This window comes from Lampetra fluviatilis, chromosome 9, assembly GCF_964198595.1.
Source record: "Lampetra fluviatilis chromosome 9, kcLamFluv1.1, whole genome shotgun sequence".
In the NCBI taxonomy this organism is placed as follows: Eukaryota; Metazoa; Chordata; class Hyperoartia; order Petromyzontiformes; family Petromyzontidae; genus Lampetra; species Lampetra fluviatilis.
The window spans coordinates 8216379-8232049 of record NC_136283.1 but is presented as its reverse complement, the minus strand read 5'-3'; the positions used below and the strand labels follow the sequence as shown (position 1 = coordinate 8232049).

At 47.6% G+C, this 15671-nt stretch overlaps 1 protein-coding gene across 1 annotated transcript in view; it reads right to left on the bottom strand.

Moving 5' to 3' along the window:
* Positions 1–15671, bottom strand: part of LOC144934276 (protein Dok-7-like) — a 48723-nt gene that overhangs the window by 6658 nt on the left and 26394 nt on the right. Inside the window, exon 6 of the mRNA XM_078859956.1 lies at positions 7384–7511. Coding sequence (XP_078716082.1) covers positions 7384–7511 — 128 coding nt within the window. The remainder of the gene's footprint in view (positions 1–7383; positions 7512–15671) is intronic.

Below are 15671 nucleotides of genomic sequence, written 5' to 3'. Positions count from 1 at the left end.
TGAGCATTCCTCTGACTCCGCGTGACCCTCGGCATCCGCAGGAGGGGTGATCGGGCGTGAGCCCGTCACTCCTGATGCTCCTGAAGGTGGCACAGCCGGCAAGGCATTAGGTGAGAGCGACGGAGACGGACCCAGCAAGTCGGCCGACCCCCCACATGTTTGGCCACGCGCGTGTGAAGTGGGGTTGTGTACCGCAGCGAAGGGTTTTAATCTGGAGGGGTGCACGAACCATCGCCGCTTCCCCCACTTGATGCGCACGCACTGCGGACGTAACACCTCCACCACTTCCACAGGGCCCCGCCACGGCCGCACCAGTTTAGAGGAGGTTGCCAGTGGCACCTGGGGGCAGTGCAACCATGCCTTGTCCCCCGGCTTCCACTGCAGCATGTGCGCTCGACTCAATCTGAGGCGCTCATTTGCCTTCTGACGGAGGTCAGAGTTTTGCATTGCAGCATCCCGTGCCTCGGTCAATTTGTCCAGATTAAATTTAACGTGGTCAGCCAGATTAGTTTTTCCCTGCGGCACAGGGATCCGCAACTGGGCACGAACAGGCGGGTCTGGTTCTCGGCCGTACATGAGGTAAAAGGGAGAAAACCCCGTAGCCGCATGGGGTGCCATCCGGTACGCCGCCAAGACCCCCTGAATTTGTAGGTCCCAATCCGTTTGCGAGTCCGAAACTTGTTGTGATAACATGGACGAGATGGTGCGATGCAAACGTTCGACCATCCCGTCAGTTTGTGGGTGATATGGGGAGGTCCGAATTTTCTTTGTGCCCAGGAGATCGCAGACTTGTCTGAGTAGTTTACCGGAAAAATTTCTGCCCTGGTCGGTCAGCAGCCTCTCCGGAGCACCTTTGTCCAGGACATAACCCTGAACAAAGGCCTCCACGATGGCTGCTGCCGACTGGTTGGCCAGAGGCCAGGCCATAGGCCAGCGTGTAAAATACTCGACACCCGTCAACAAATATCTATTCCCTCTGGGGGTGGCGGGGAATGGTCCCAAAATGTCCAGAGCGACCAGCTCGTTTATCCTGGACACTTTGATCGATTGCAAGGGCGGGTTAGACTCCCGTGCCGGCGGTTTGCGTTGTGCACATTGAGGGCACGATCCCAACAAATCCCCAACATCCCTCGTCATGCCAGGCCAGTAAAAATCAAGTTGCAGCAAGGCGAGAGTCTTTTGGGTCCCCAGGTGTAGGAGGCGCTCATGAGCGGCCCATACCACCCTACCCCGCAACCCAGTAGGGACAACCAGCCGATGTCGACGTGACTTCCCGTCCCAATGCATTAGCAGACCTTGGCACATTTCCCATGCGTCGGAAGCACCTCTTTTTCCCCCCGCCGCACCGCCAACGCGACGTCGCCACCCGAGGAGGGAGACATCCTCCATCTGGAGGCGCCCCCATTCAATGACGGGCAACCCCAACAGGGAATCTTTGCCCTGTTGTTCGATCGAATTAGGAACCATTGCATCGTCGTCGTTGGCGGCCGCCAAGACAGGTACCGATGTGTCCCCTGGAGGCCTGCAACGTCCAGACCCCAGGAGGCATGCACACTCGGAGGTGGTTGGCAAGCGTGACAGAGCGTCCGCGTTGGTGTGGCGAACGCCCTTACGGTATGTGGTTTGGAAATCGTAATCCTGGAGGACCTCCAACCATCGGGACAATTGTCCCGATGGCTGTTGAACCCTCAGGGCGTACTGCAGTGCCGCATGATCTGTGCGGACGGTGAAATGCCGACCGTACAGATATGGGCGATACTGTTGGACGAAATGGACAATTGCCAACAGTTCCCTACGGGTGACACAATACCGTTGCTCCGCTGGAGACAACACCCGACTGCCGTACGCAACCACACGTTCCACGCCGTCAACCACCTGGGAGAGCACGCCCCCAATACCCGTGTTGCTCGCATCGGTGTCGAGCAAGAACGGTTTTGAAAAATCAGGGTAAATCAGGGGAGGAGCGTTTACCAAAGCGTCCCGAAGGGAGCAAAAAGCAGCTTCCTCCTCCTGACCCCAGCAGAACCGAACCCCTTTAGATGTCAAAGCATGTAGGGGTTTGGCGATAGTCGCAAAATTAGCGACGAAGCGTCTATAATACGACGCAAACCCAATAAAACTCCTAACCTCTCCCACTGAGGTGGGAGTCGGCCAGGAGCTAACACACTGCGTTTTGGCGGGATCGGTAGAAATACCTGAGCGCCCCACGATGTGCCCCAAATAACGCACCGACTCGCGTAACAAATGGCATTTTTGGGGCTTAAATTTGAAATTAGCAGCCCGCATCTTTAGGAAAACTGCCCGCAACCTCTGGAGATGTTCCTCAAAAGTTTTGCCAAAGACAATGACGTCATCCAAATAAATCAGGCACGATTCCCATTGCAATCCAGCCAAAACCAATTCCATCAACCGCTGGAAAGTTGCCGGCGCTGAGTGTAAGCCCATCGGCAACCGGTTGAATTGAAACAGGCCGTGCGGAGTACGGAAAGCAGTTTTAGGCTTTGAATCATCGTCCAGAGGAAGCTGCCAGAATCCCGAAAGTAAGTCCAATGTGGAGAAGAATCGCGCTCCCGCCAAGGCGTCAAGCGATTCGTCCATCCGTGGGAGCGGGTATGCGTCGGCAACCGTAATTTTATTAAGGCGCCGAAAGTCAACGCAAAACCGCAACGAACCGTCCTGCTTCTTAACCAGGACGATCGGCGCTCCCCAAGGGCTGTTGGAGGGAGAAATGATGTCGGCGGCTAGCATGTCATCAACAGCCGATTTGACATGGTCCTTTTCGGCGGGACTCAACCGAAAAGGATTCTGGCGTATTGGCGCGCTGTCACCCGTATCAATATGGTGACGCAGCAGATGAGTGCAGCCCAAATCGTATTTATCCCGACTGAAAACGTCGGAAAATTCCCTCAGTAGTGTCTTAAGACGTTGGCGCTCTAAATTTGACAGGTCCGTCGATCCCGCGCAAAGCGCCTCGAGCCACCCTTCATCGCTGTCCGAATGTGGTCGCGGTGCAGGGACAGCACCGACATGACTCGCGACGGGTTCCTCACAGGGCACCGGCGTTGCGTGAGCAAGCACGGTCCCCTGTGGGACCACCACCGTCTGCGAGCCCACATTGAGGACCGCGATGAAGGGTTCTCCTTCCCCTCTCACTATGGTCTGGGCCGGGAGTAAATTAGGTCCACTGACCCCGGCCCTAGACAGTCCCAGCAGAACCCCTTGAGCCCCAATGCCCTTAGCGAAGGGCCGCCGAAGTTTCAAAGGAATTAACATTTGCGCCCCCGGAGGAACGCGCACCGTTCTATCTACGAACGCCGGCACCGTCGCGAACGCCGTCCGGCTCGTAGCGGGGGATGGCAGAAACGCCATGCGTCGGCCCGATGGGAGCTCAATGCATCCCTGGTCGATTAATATCCTAATCGGCATTTTGGCCAGGAAATCCGTCCCCAGCAGGCACGGAACCGCCAGCGAGGAGGAAACAAAAATCGGCCCAGATAATTTAATATCCCCGACACAAATCTGGGCTCGAATTTGTCCGATGATGCCAAGTGAACCCCTGTTAGCAGCAAAGAATGGTACATTAACAGGCATCAAAGGACGGCTCTGGGCAGGGAGAATGTTATAAATCAACTCCGAAATAATGGTCGCCGATGCCCCTGTATCGACCAGGATGCGCACCTCGACCCCATCGATGTGACCCACAACGGCCGACGACCCCGATGACGCGGCTACAACCCGATGGGCCAACACGGACCACTGGCTGGGTTCAATGTGAGTACCCAGAGCGGTGCGTGTTGGTGCCATGGTACGCGATATTTGCCCCCCCTCCGCTGCGGTGTTCGAGTGTGTGACGGGCGTGTGCGTGGGCCAAACATGAGGGGTGCCGCGACTCGCCGGATTATGATGGTGGAGCTTGTGACGAGGGCCGGCGTCCCGTTGAGGTGTCGTCCCGCGCTGCCGAGGAGAGCGGCACCCCGAGGCGACGTGGCCCCGGATGCCGCAGTTATAACAGCGTGGAAGCGCTGGTGGCGACGATGGACGTTGTAGACGGCTTGAACCGGCCCGGTCCTCCCGCGCTCCCGCTCCGTGCTGCCGTCGATGGTTGATGGTGCAAACCTCTTCCGCCGGGAGGGTGGCCGCAGCGACGGCGCGCCCGCTCGCCGCCTTGCTGGCCTTCCGTCGTTGAGAGGACAGGTTTGCGTGGAGGAGACGGGCCGCTTGGAGGGAGCACATTTCTGCATCGTCCTGTGCGACAATGACGATGTCTAAGTCGTCCGCCAGCAAAAGTATCTTTTCTGTCACCATGGCGTCGATCCCCTCGTCGTCCATTCGTGGAAAGGCTTCCTTTGCCAGCGCCAGGAGGCTTGTACGGTACGCCAGGGGCGACTCCTTCGTCCCCCGCTGGCGATCGTAAAAGAGTTGACGACAGTCCGATGGTGGCCCATACACAGCGGACAGCACTTGCATCGCCTTCCGCAGCGTGGAACGCCTCTCCTTCGTTGCCGATGTTAGTGTGGCGAGGGCGTCGCTGTCGAGGAGTGCTGGCAGTGCTCGGAGAGCCTCGGCGTCTGTCCACTGTGCCATCTCCTGGTGAGCGAGGAAGCGCCGCTGGAAGCCGCCCCAGTCGCCCTCCTCGCCCACAAATTCTTTGAGCGGCGGCAGTCGCTGATGTAAGGCAGCGGCTGCAGAGGACGATCGCGCTCCCTCGTCTCCCTCACTCGACTCAGCGTCGGCCCGAAGCAGCGATGGCATCGCCGGTCGCACCCGTGGTGACGCGGCAGGCACTGTACTCCCGCCGTTGGACGCGATGCTTAGAGCGGCCACGCCCTCAACAGCAGCTGCGGCGATGGCGGGAGTTTCAAAATGTTGCTCCGTTGAAATGGCGGGAAGGCGCTGTGGTCGTTGGCTGCTGTCGCCTCGTGGCGGTCCCGCAGCCCCCAGCCGCGTGATGTTGTCGAGCATGGCGGCTGCGGCGTACAGCAGCTCGGCCAGCTTCGCGTGCGCCTGCCTCAGCCCCTCCGTCGACGGCTCCCCTTCCTCCAGCTGCTGTGGCGTGGATGCACCCAGCCCCGGCTGCTCGATGGCATCTTCAGCCATCTCGGGCCCTCCAACTGCAGCGGTGTCCTCCGCCCCTGGTACTCCGACTCGAGTCGTCCGGCGTGTATCCATGTTCGTACTTTGTTTCACTTCTGACGCCAGATGTAGTAACGCTTACGACTCGTTGACACCGGAGTTGGAGGCACACTTGTTTATTTGAATACCAACTTTGTGACATACACAATTGAGGGGGTATCGGCCCCCTCACCCGTCTATCTGAGGACACACCTCTAGGCTAACCTTAGCCTGCCTCTGAGTCCTCCACTAATGGGCTAGGGGAGGCTATCTTGGCCCGACACTGGTCAGTCGGGCCCGGTACCCAGAGTCCAGACCAGCACTGGCTCTGGCTCTGGTACCACGCCACTGGCTCGAGCCTGCGCGGTCCTGATAAGGACGGCGTACCAGGGGGAGTCCAGGGCTCTATCTCAGACGTCTTCCTCCTCCTCTTCTTTAGCTAAACATCACTCCCGAGCCTCCCGATACATTCCCCTTTTATACACCCCCCTCCCTGAGGGGTGGGGCCCCGGGGGATCGTAACGTCCGAAGCGCGGACGTCGTAGAGGGCACCTGCCCGTGCACTGACGTAGCCCCGCCCACTGTGCTTGTTTACCATAGGCTGCCATGCATAACGGGCTCTCTGTAACAGCCCTACACTAGTACAGCCACACACCGATTGTGTTGGATAGCAAAGCCACAACATTTACAAACCTTGCTAATTGGCTGTGTCGGGTGGTGGCGGGTTTAATGACACATTTATATTTACACGATGTAACCCAAAAAAAATCTTATTATGGATGATATTGGTCGCGAAAGCCTAGGTGTGAAACCATTCTTATTTTACCAGGTAAGGCCCACTTAGCTATGAAGCTCTTTTTCAGAAGCAACCTCGCCACAAAGGATAGCTCAAACAAGTGGCCCATCATGTGGAAATGTATCGCAGCCAAATACTCAAAACGCGTGATGTTGATTCTAAATGTGGCGGGAAAAACAGGAGGACCCGGAGAAAGATCCACGCGACCACGGTGCGAACATGCGAACTCCAAATATACAGCAGGCGTCAGGGTCGGTATCGAACCCACGTCCTCCCCGTATAGCAGGCGATGTAATTAACGTATCGCCACAAACACAAGGATGATCCATTCATAGACATCCCACTGATTCATCTTCTTGGTTCTTTCGGAAAAGTCACGTAGAATGGAAATAATAATGAAATAATAAAAATAAAACATAATAAAATAATTCTCACGACGTTTCGGCCACAACACAAGCAGCCGTCCTCAGGTGGAGAACAGGTCTGCCGAGAAGACAGAGTCTGAATGACACGCCCCAGGCTTGGAGCGACTATTTAGGCTGGGATGGAGGGGCGAAGAGCGTCTTGACAAAATAATTTGCATATCAAGAGGAATTTAGCATATTTATGGGAAATGCAGATATGCGATTAGTACTACTTGTGAAATGCGTAGGAGGTTTGTAGTACTAATCGCATATCTGCATTTCCCATAAATATGCTAAATTCCTCTTGATATGCAAATTATTTTGTCAAGACGCTCTTCGCCCCTCCATCCCAGCCTAAATAGTCGCTCCAAGCCTGGGGTGTGTCATTCAGACTCTGACTTCTCGACAGACCTGTTCTCCACCTGAGTACGGCTGCTTGCGTTGTGGCCGAAACGTCGTGAGAATTATTTTATTATGTTTAATTTTTATTATTTTATTATTTCCATTCTACGTGACTTTACCGAAAGAACCAAGAAGATGAATCCCTGCAGTCACGAAAGCTTTCAATCGAAATCCCACTGATTTCCAATTATCCTCTTCGTGCATTCTCAGCGGGTGAAAGAGTGACTGTGAACGCGACGGCTCCGCCACGTCCAGGGGGACAGAGAAGGACAGCGGCGGTGGTTCGCATTCGCTGATCTGTGGCGCGCGCACACGCACGCCTGGAGAGGCGCGCGGGCCATCCATTCCCGGGGAGAAATCCGGTCGTGCGCCACCGCAGAGGAAATCGAATTACAAAATAGTATTTCAAATGCCGTGACAAGGTTCCTATTAAAATGCGCGCAAAAGGAAAACTAAGAAACCGGAGGGAATTTGTTGCGTTCACAGGATGTCGTGCTTGGCAGCCCTCAATCACAATCTATCATTGTGTAATTTCTCCCTATTATCTTAGTGGGGTGGGCTATACTGTAAAACGGATCACCCTTGTGGATATGAACAGATCTACTGCTGCTCGTTCGCTGCTCACAGCCTCTTTGCCTCGAGGCGGCGGGGGTGGGGACTGGCACGTGCCGTGAGCTGCTGGATGGAGGTGTATATGAGGCTGTCTGACGGGCTGCCATCAGACTGCTCGTCTGCCGATCCGGAGACGCCGGAGCTGTCTGTGAACGCCCGCGCTGCTTTAGCACGAGGGTGAACAGCTGAAACGAGAACAAACAAAAAAAGACATTCATATTTGCATTTTACACTTTTCCAAAACGTGCTTTTATAGTTCAAATGGATGTGCCAGCTATTTACATCGCTTATCGCATTGCTTATTCATGCCCACCGATAAAAATGGCCCCTTAGTCATGATGGGAGTTATGATCAGCGGAAATGAACAACATTTGAATGTCGATTTAAAGCTTTCGTGACTGCGGGGATTCATATTCTTGGTTCTTTCGGTAAAGTGACGTAGAAGAGAAATAATAAAATAATAATAAAAAATTACATAATAAAATACAATTCTCATGACGTTTCGGCCACAACGCAAACGTCGTGAGAATTTTATTTTATTATGTTTAATTTTTTTAATTTTACTATTTCCCTTCTACGTGACTTTACCGAAAGAACCAAGAATAACATTTGAATGATTTAACACTTGTTTTGTTTTCACGCATAGCGTACGTCTCATTCAAAGAGTTTTGCATTTCAATAATTGTGCATTTGAATGCAGTAAATGAAGTAATTACATTTTGTTTTGAATAAATGTAATACAAACTACTGTGGGTTTATCTTTCTTTAAAAGGTTGTGTTATTCTCAGCCATTTCCAACAACATCTAAAAATTTCAGTTTGATCAAATGTGCTATTTGCTGAAACCTATAAGGTAACAATGAATCAAACAACCTTAAACGTTTTACAAGCGATTGAATAGACTAATTTTTTTTTACCAAAGAACTGACAACTAATTTTACTAAGTTTATGCAAATTTGAATGTAATACTAATATATATATAGCAAGTCCATTTTCCACATTTGTATTTACCCATTGCACTTTGTATTTATTCCGTTTTGGAAGCTGTGCTTGTTAATGATGATTTTCAGTCTGCAAAATGTCACCTCTGTGTGTTACGTGTTGAAGTCCACTGAAGCCAGCTCAATGTTGAAAAAGCTGGCACACTCATTGAGTGTAATACAAAATGACTTTAACCATACGTACTACCTGATCAGTTTTTTGTACATGTTTTTAAGAATTAAGTTTGGTAGTCAAAGTTATGAATCAACAACTTAGGTGTCACATGGCACTCTGATGAACGTTCTTCTATGTTAAGCCACTGTAAATTGACCTTCCTGGGACATTGGCTCTAGTTTAGTAGCCTGCATGGTCCCTGAAGCAACAATAATAAACAAATAGCATCTATTAGATTTGTATATATACATATAACTACTCTCATTTGTTTTTGAGTTGCACCTGCATGATGTCTGACGTTTTGTACCACATGCTTTAGCTCTCAACACATGGAGCAAAACGTCGGACATCACGCGAAAGAACACGCAGTACAACCTGAAAACAGATCAGAGAGAGAGAGCGAGCTACGCGGGACGACCGTGAAAAAGCCTAAGCAGTAGCACAAATATAACGAGGACTGGGCGGCCCTGCCCTATGTTTATGCATCACAATACCCAGCGGTGCACATCACGATCGGGTAACCACAGGTGGTAATGTGACAGATTACACTGCTGCTGAGTGAAACGTTTCCCTGTTGGCTGCTACGTTTTCAGGTAAATTACATCAAAGCTGTCAGTGGCCACGCACTTTTGAATGTCTCTGCTTGTTATGTTCCATGGTCGCTCATTGTGCGTGCGACTATGAAATCGTTGGATGTAAATGTCAAACGTCGAAAGTATGATCTCAAAAAGGGCTTCGATGAAATAAAGAAATGTCTTCTAACCAAAAGTTTTGATTCGACTTCAATGGCCATGTTATCTATCCCTTTGTTAAGTCGCTATGTGATTAGAGTCCCTAGATATGATTCATATGCACAGACCTACAGTGAGCTCAGAATAAAAAATGATAAGAATGCACGTGTGTGGGTGTCAGTGACAGTTGGCAAAATTGGTGTGTAAACCTCGGCAGAATTTTGGATGTGATTTAACTTACAATTATTGGTCAGCATAGATTTCCATTGGATAAACGAGTCCATGCCGATTATTGCAATTTAGGCTTTACAGACATTGGCTCAAGACCAACCTTGGTAATGAACACAGCCCGACACGCATTTCAACGAGGACTTTGATTTAACTTTCACTTTACCTATTGTCACGTATTGCATTAAAATTACATCACCAAATCCTTAAAATTAAAGGTTAATAATGCTTTTAAAAAAATCCCTTTTCAAAACACAACCTCTATTGCAATGTAAATGTCCAGCCCTCGATAAATCCATTGCTGGATGGGAAGGTCCTCCACACCGTGCCGGCTGCATGGGCTCTTTGACCAAATTCTTAGGTTTTTTCGGTAAAGTTACGTAGGTAAAAAATTTAAATTAATAAAAGTAAAATTCAAATAAAATAAAAATCACGACATTTCGGAGGCAACACAAGCTTCCGTCTTCATGTGGAACCGTCACAGCACAATAGCTGTATCAAGTGAGAGAAATTCCAAGAAAACAGTCCTTGTATATATACTGGTTGAGGGTGGGAGGAGCCAAGGTAGGCCCTGGATATTATTTTTGTGAGGTTCGGTGCGGCTGAAGCACGCTGTTAGGAATGAGCCTTTGTTGTGTAAACTAGGTGCGGATGATGTAAAGGTGCGTGTAAATGGGACTGAGCCTTTTTGTTATGTAAAGGTGATACGGCTGAAATCGCTGCCAGGAAATGAGTCTTTGTTGTGTAGAATGGTTGACTGAGCCTATTGTTATGTAGAGGTGGTGCGGCTGAAATCGCTGCCAGGAAATGACCATACTTCACCAGGCCCCTGAGTTCATAGTGCCATGAGAGCGAGCACCACTGCGCCACTGCTCAACTCTACAACCTTTTGTAGTAAAGCAAAATGTCTAAAAAATTCAAATGTGCACTCATCTAAATTACTGTGATGACCCAATGTGTTTTGCATCTGTGAAAAGTCATTTACTGTGATACATCCATGTGATATATTTTCATTGCTTTGTAACTCTTGCATCCACCCCCATTTATCACCAGGCCCTCTGCTGCTAAAACGACCAATATATAAGCATTAAGATAGAAGTTCACTGCATTGAGGCAAAACTAAGGTTTATACCTAGATGAATGACGTCTGTAAATTGTATAATTTTAAAGGATGCTCCTTGTCTTGTGGTTATTGTTTTTTAGATTAAACTATGTTGCGATTTTCTCTCCCGCTCGATATGCCTTGTGCATACATTTTTCTGAGCCACCTTTGCTACGAAGAGGTCTCAATTGCTGCTTTAATAAGAGCTTTGCCTATGTATGCACGGTACAGATTGTGTATTTTAAAAGCTTTACCCTTAATACTGAGCCTTGGTTTCTGAAAAAGGTGAACACCCTCCACTGGGCTGACAAATTAATTAAAATTTCTGTTCACCAATTGTTCCCCATTTTGTACTCATCACACTGACTGTTAATCAACAAAATCTGAGCACATAATTTTTGGGGCCATTCAATTGTGAATCTTCAATGACTGGACTGAGAACACTGCATTCGCTGCATGAGAGCCTCGATAAATTAAGAAGACAATATTCAGATTTTATATTTTGAGCTCAGAGGCTCCAAACCAGAATCGTATACGACATTCACTTAGAATATTATTTTTCTTAATTGTGTCTGGATTAATTCCCACTTGACCACTTCCAAAATTGGCGCAGCTTGATGCCTATGATGATGTTATACCAATGAAAATGTTAAGCTGCATACTGCTAATGATACAACTTGTGTCCTGTGTTACATGTGTGTAGTATGTGTGAATGTATAATCAGTGTTGAAATGGTGTCTGGATTTGTTGGGTTGCATGAAGACAATCATACTCCATGGTGATTTGATATATTACAAGATCCTCCAGATATAGAGCCTTCAACCTCAGTGTGACCTTTCTGGGTAAATAAATAATTATTATACTTCTCATGGCAAACAAATACATGAGTTCCCATACTCAAATTGTGATTTTCGTGGTGCTTATCTGTGTTCACATTTTTGAGTCTGGTGGTGTAAATTCTTCATCCCCATCGTGGTTAGGTGCAGCATTTCCATGCAACAACCAACATTGCCAGGCACACTTCAGGCAGTGGGAATGAAAGTCTAGCTAGTTTGACATGGGCCAGCATGGAATATCTTGGAATCCCATGGGGATGCGGTCGCCTATTAGGATTTCCAGCACAAGGAATGTTACACTAATGAGAAATGAGTCGTACAAGATGAATTGTTTCACTCCTTTGACACTTGTCCCAGTCATGCTGTCATACACAACGTTGCATATAATAATGATGCTTTCTGATGTCTTACAGGGGAATGAGCACATTTGTGCCAACGAGGATCAATGTCCCTGTGGAACCACCTTCGTTCAGGCACTACAATGCATGCTTCGTGTCTTTAATAGTGCATAGAGTATACATACAGCTAGATTTGAAGCTTTCGTGACTGGAAGGATTCATACTCTTAGGTTTTTTCGGTACGTGACTTTACCGAAAAAACCTAAGAGTATACATACAACGTACACATATATTCACTGTCTTGGTGTGGATATTTCTAAAAAAGATAATAACATGCCAAAAGGCAACAGACTGTTGTGGGTCTTACACAATCAAGTCTCTGCAAAAAATAGTTTTTTTTTAAAGAATAGAGTGAAGCTTCGCCAGTCCTAGTTTAGATGTTACGACAAGGAAGTCATTGTTTGGTTGTGTCAGGCTTATGAATGAAGATGCTCTGCAGTGCCTTGGGTTTAGTTCCTAAGCAAGGTTGGCTATATGCATGAGAATAGAATCCACTGGGCAGCATTAACAATGGGACTTTGCAAATTGTATGACACCTCCCTTTCTGAAAAGTTGTTGGCAATGCAGTCGTTGCTTTGAATTACGTCATGTAATATTTTTCCTCTATCTTAAGTAGATAAAGAGTTTTAATATCAATATTTGACAGGGTATTAAATATTGTTATGCTTACATCCCAAGGATAAACAATTTCCATTCTGTTCTGGAACAAGGATGAACACTCACTGCACCATAATTCCCCCTTTGTTATCTGAACTACGACAATACGATTATAGGGAAGTTTTGAATAAAGCATTGTGTATTGAAAAGTGATTTATCAACTGGACATTGTATAAATGTGCCCTAATATGTAAGTCACTCGCTGTTGCACGAGGGTCCATTCATCAAAGAATTCCAACTTCCATAACAAGGAGCAATAGCACACCGATGGGAAATGTCACACCTGTGCTTGAATGAAGAATGGGATTAACTAGATTTGTCTCATCGAAGCCTCGAGCCGTTCCACGTGTTCTATTACTGAGCTTGAATGACTTTTTCCCAATGGTGTGTGTGTATGTCATCTATCATGCCTAGGTATATAGAGCAGTATTGTGTTGTGTTAGTATTGTGTTAGCACCCTCGCCACAACAAAAGCACAGATTTATTTGACTTTTATCTAACCATGCATACACATTAAATTGTATATGCATGCAAGAAACAGGCAAAAATCTTAAAAGGAAGGCATATAAAAACAGTGTGCATAGATTCACACTTAATGTAATACATTTATCCAAAGTCACTCATATGAATATTATTATTTCATTAGTAAATAAAGTTCTGGCTTTGAAAGGGCACCTGATTAGATTACCATGACATTTCATATGACAGTACAAACTGAATTTCAGTTCTAATCAACCTTTGCATCTCTACTTGTATGTTGATACAGAAATAACAAATTGGCTCAAACAAAAATATGTTTTCACAGGAAACATGTACATGGTTACGGTATGTATCACTTTTGTTTTGAGATCGTGTACCATTCTTATCACACCCACAGCCATGTTCAGCATGGCACGACTAGGACCGGATTAAGTTTGATGGGAGCCTGGGGCTGTTATAGTTTTGAGGCCCCGTTCTGTACATTGAATTCCTTCCCTCCTTTACTGTTTTATCACCACCCATGCCCAAAGCAAAACGCTCCGTTGTTGTTTACTTTTTTTAAAGCTAATCAAAGGTAAAATAAACAAAACTCTTTAGATTTCGGCACATGACTGGTGGTACCTAATACATACAGTGATGCCATGACTTTACAGCATTTACCATATGATGTATTGAAGTGCTACCTTATTGTGGTGTTTCCTCTATTACCATATAAAACGGTGTTCTAATATTTGTTTGGAGGCCTCTCAAAATCTGTGGCCTCGGGCTGCAGCTCCTCAAGCCCCAGAGTTAATCTGGCCACGGGCACAACTTCCATCAGCTGAGTACATCACAGGAGAACTCGAGGCATTTTCCTTAGCCTGTCTTCCAAAGAGTGCTGTGTAGTGTTGCATAAGCCAGTGGGTTTTTACAAACGCCAGTAGCCTCAACATCCTTCACTCTATAAGCTGCGCGTGAGATCTAGGCACGACTCTGTTCGGGGTGGCTGAACGTATTAAAACCTGGTTCTAGAGAACAAACCATCATGAGTAGCAAAAACAAGTTCGAATGAAGGTTTCCCATGTCATGTGAAAAGGGACGGTTATTTTTCTGGAGACATCTGTTTTTGTGCACACACAAACAACTTTGGTGCCTTGCTTAAGGCGACTGGTTTTCAACTGAGCCACCATGTGTGGCCACTGTTTACAGCTCCCCCTGACAAAACAGGGGCCCAATTTAGCTCACCAGGGGGAGTGAAGACATCGCAACTTGAAACCTGCGGCGTCAAAAAGTAAAATTGCGGCCCAAGCAAGTGCTTTCTGGCCTCGTGCAATGTAACCCTATCGCCATGCGTGCCTTCATTCAGAAATCCTTTGATGAATGCTGAGAACTTTTCGCTCCGTGCTTCAAGCCATGGCTTTACATGGCGCGTAGTGACCCCCCCTGGCAGGCCTGATAGCTTATTCATGCAGCAATTTCCCCGTGTCTTTGTTGGTTTATACACGTGGAAACTCAATTACCAGAGGCTTATGATACTACGACTCGTGAGCAACTGAATGGAAAGAATGATGGGCGTAATAAATTACAGGACAGCTCTCATTTACATTTGAATAAACGATAATGAATGATATTTTACATGAGCGTTATGTAATGGGCTATTGCGCCAATTCCTGAATGAGAATTTTGCATGGGGGCAACTCGAGCAATGGGATAAATGTGTGCTTATGAGGGGATAGGACTCAAAACTGCATACATGTGGGTGGTCGACAAGCTATTTAATCACTGAAATTAACTGGCCTTGTAACAGATTGGGAGTGTCACACAGATAGTTAAATCTTCATGCTCTTATCAACCTCCAAAGTGACCTGGATTGGAGGTGTGCGCCACCATGCCTGGTATTGTATAAACATGTTTACACGTAAGAATACTGTTCGAGCTACAAATTACACATTTTAATGTGTCCAATTCCAGGAAAAGTTAATACGAAGAGAAAAACAAACGGCGCTAAATTAATTGGTTCATTTGTTCTTGCGTGAATGCATCGCTATGCCTGTTATACGCTTGCGTGTCGCAAAGCAGTTTGGGATGTTCACGGGATGAAAAAGAGGGAGAGTCTCCATTTCCTAACGGTACCCTTGAAGCTCCAGTACGGCCAAAACTAGAACAGGTGGGCAGTCGCCAAAAAAATTAAACAAGATGCACAAGCGTCTGTGTGAGTGCACACAGACGCTGAAATATTCCACGTGGCTTTCCCATTCGGTGTCTGACTTTAGCAGCATTCATAACGCTGCAGATAAGCTGTGCCCTGTTCCCAAAAACCTTGCGCCATGGGGACCCAGGGGTGTCACAGACAGTTTGCAGTCTCTGTGGCGTGAATACGGGCCGAAGTGAATTTGCTCCTCGTATAAATGAGACACAGACGCGTGCAAATCAGGAGGACAAAGATGCGGTTCATGGGCGAGCAAGCACAAAGTGTCAAGCCATTGGGTGTTCGAAAAGGCTTGAAAGGCCCGTGTATAAAACCCTGCGTAAAATTAGCATGAAGGAGGAAATAAGAGCCCTATGAACTTGAACAGTTGTGTGCACTTGTTTAGATTTTTTTTGTAAGAGCAGTTTTTTCATGTTTGCAAATGTGCTGCAATGTTTTGGGAGTACAGTTGAATGTGTTGCTCATTATATTGCCTTGGCTCTCGAGAATGCTTTTAAACGGACAGGTCTGTTTTGATGACGTTGAAACAGTGTGGGTATTGTTCAGTGTGCTGCTTTTTTATCGTGACAAT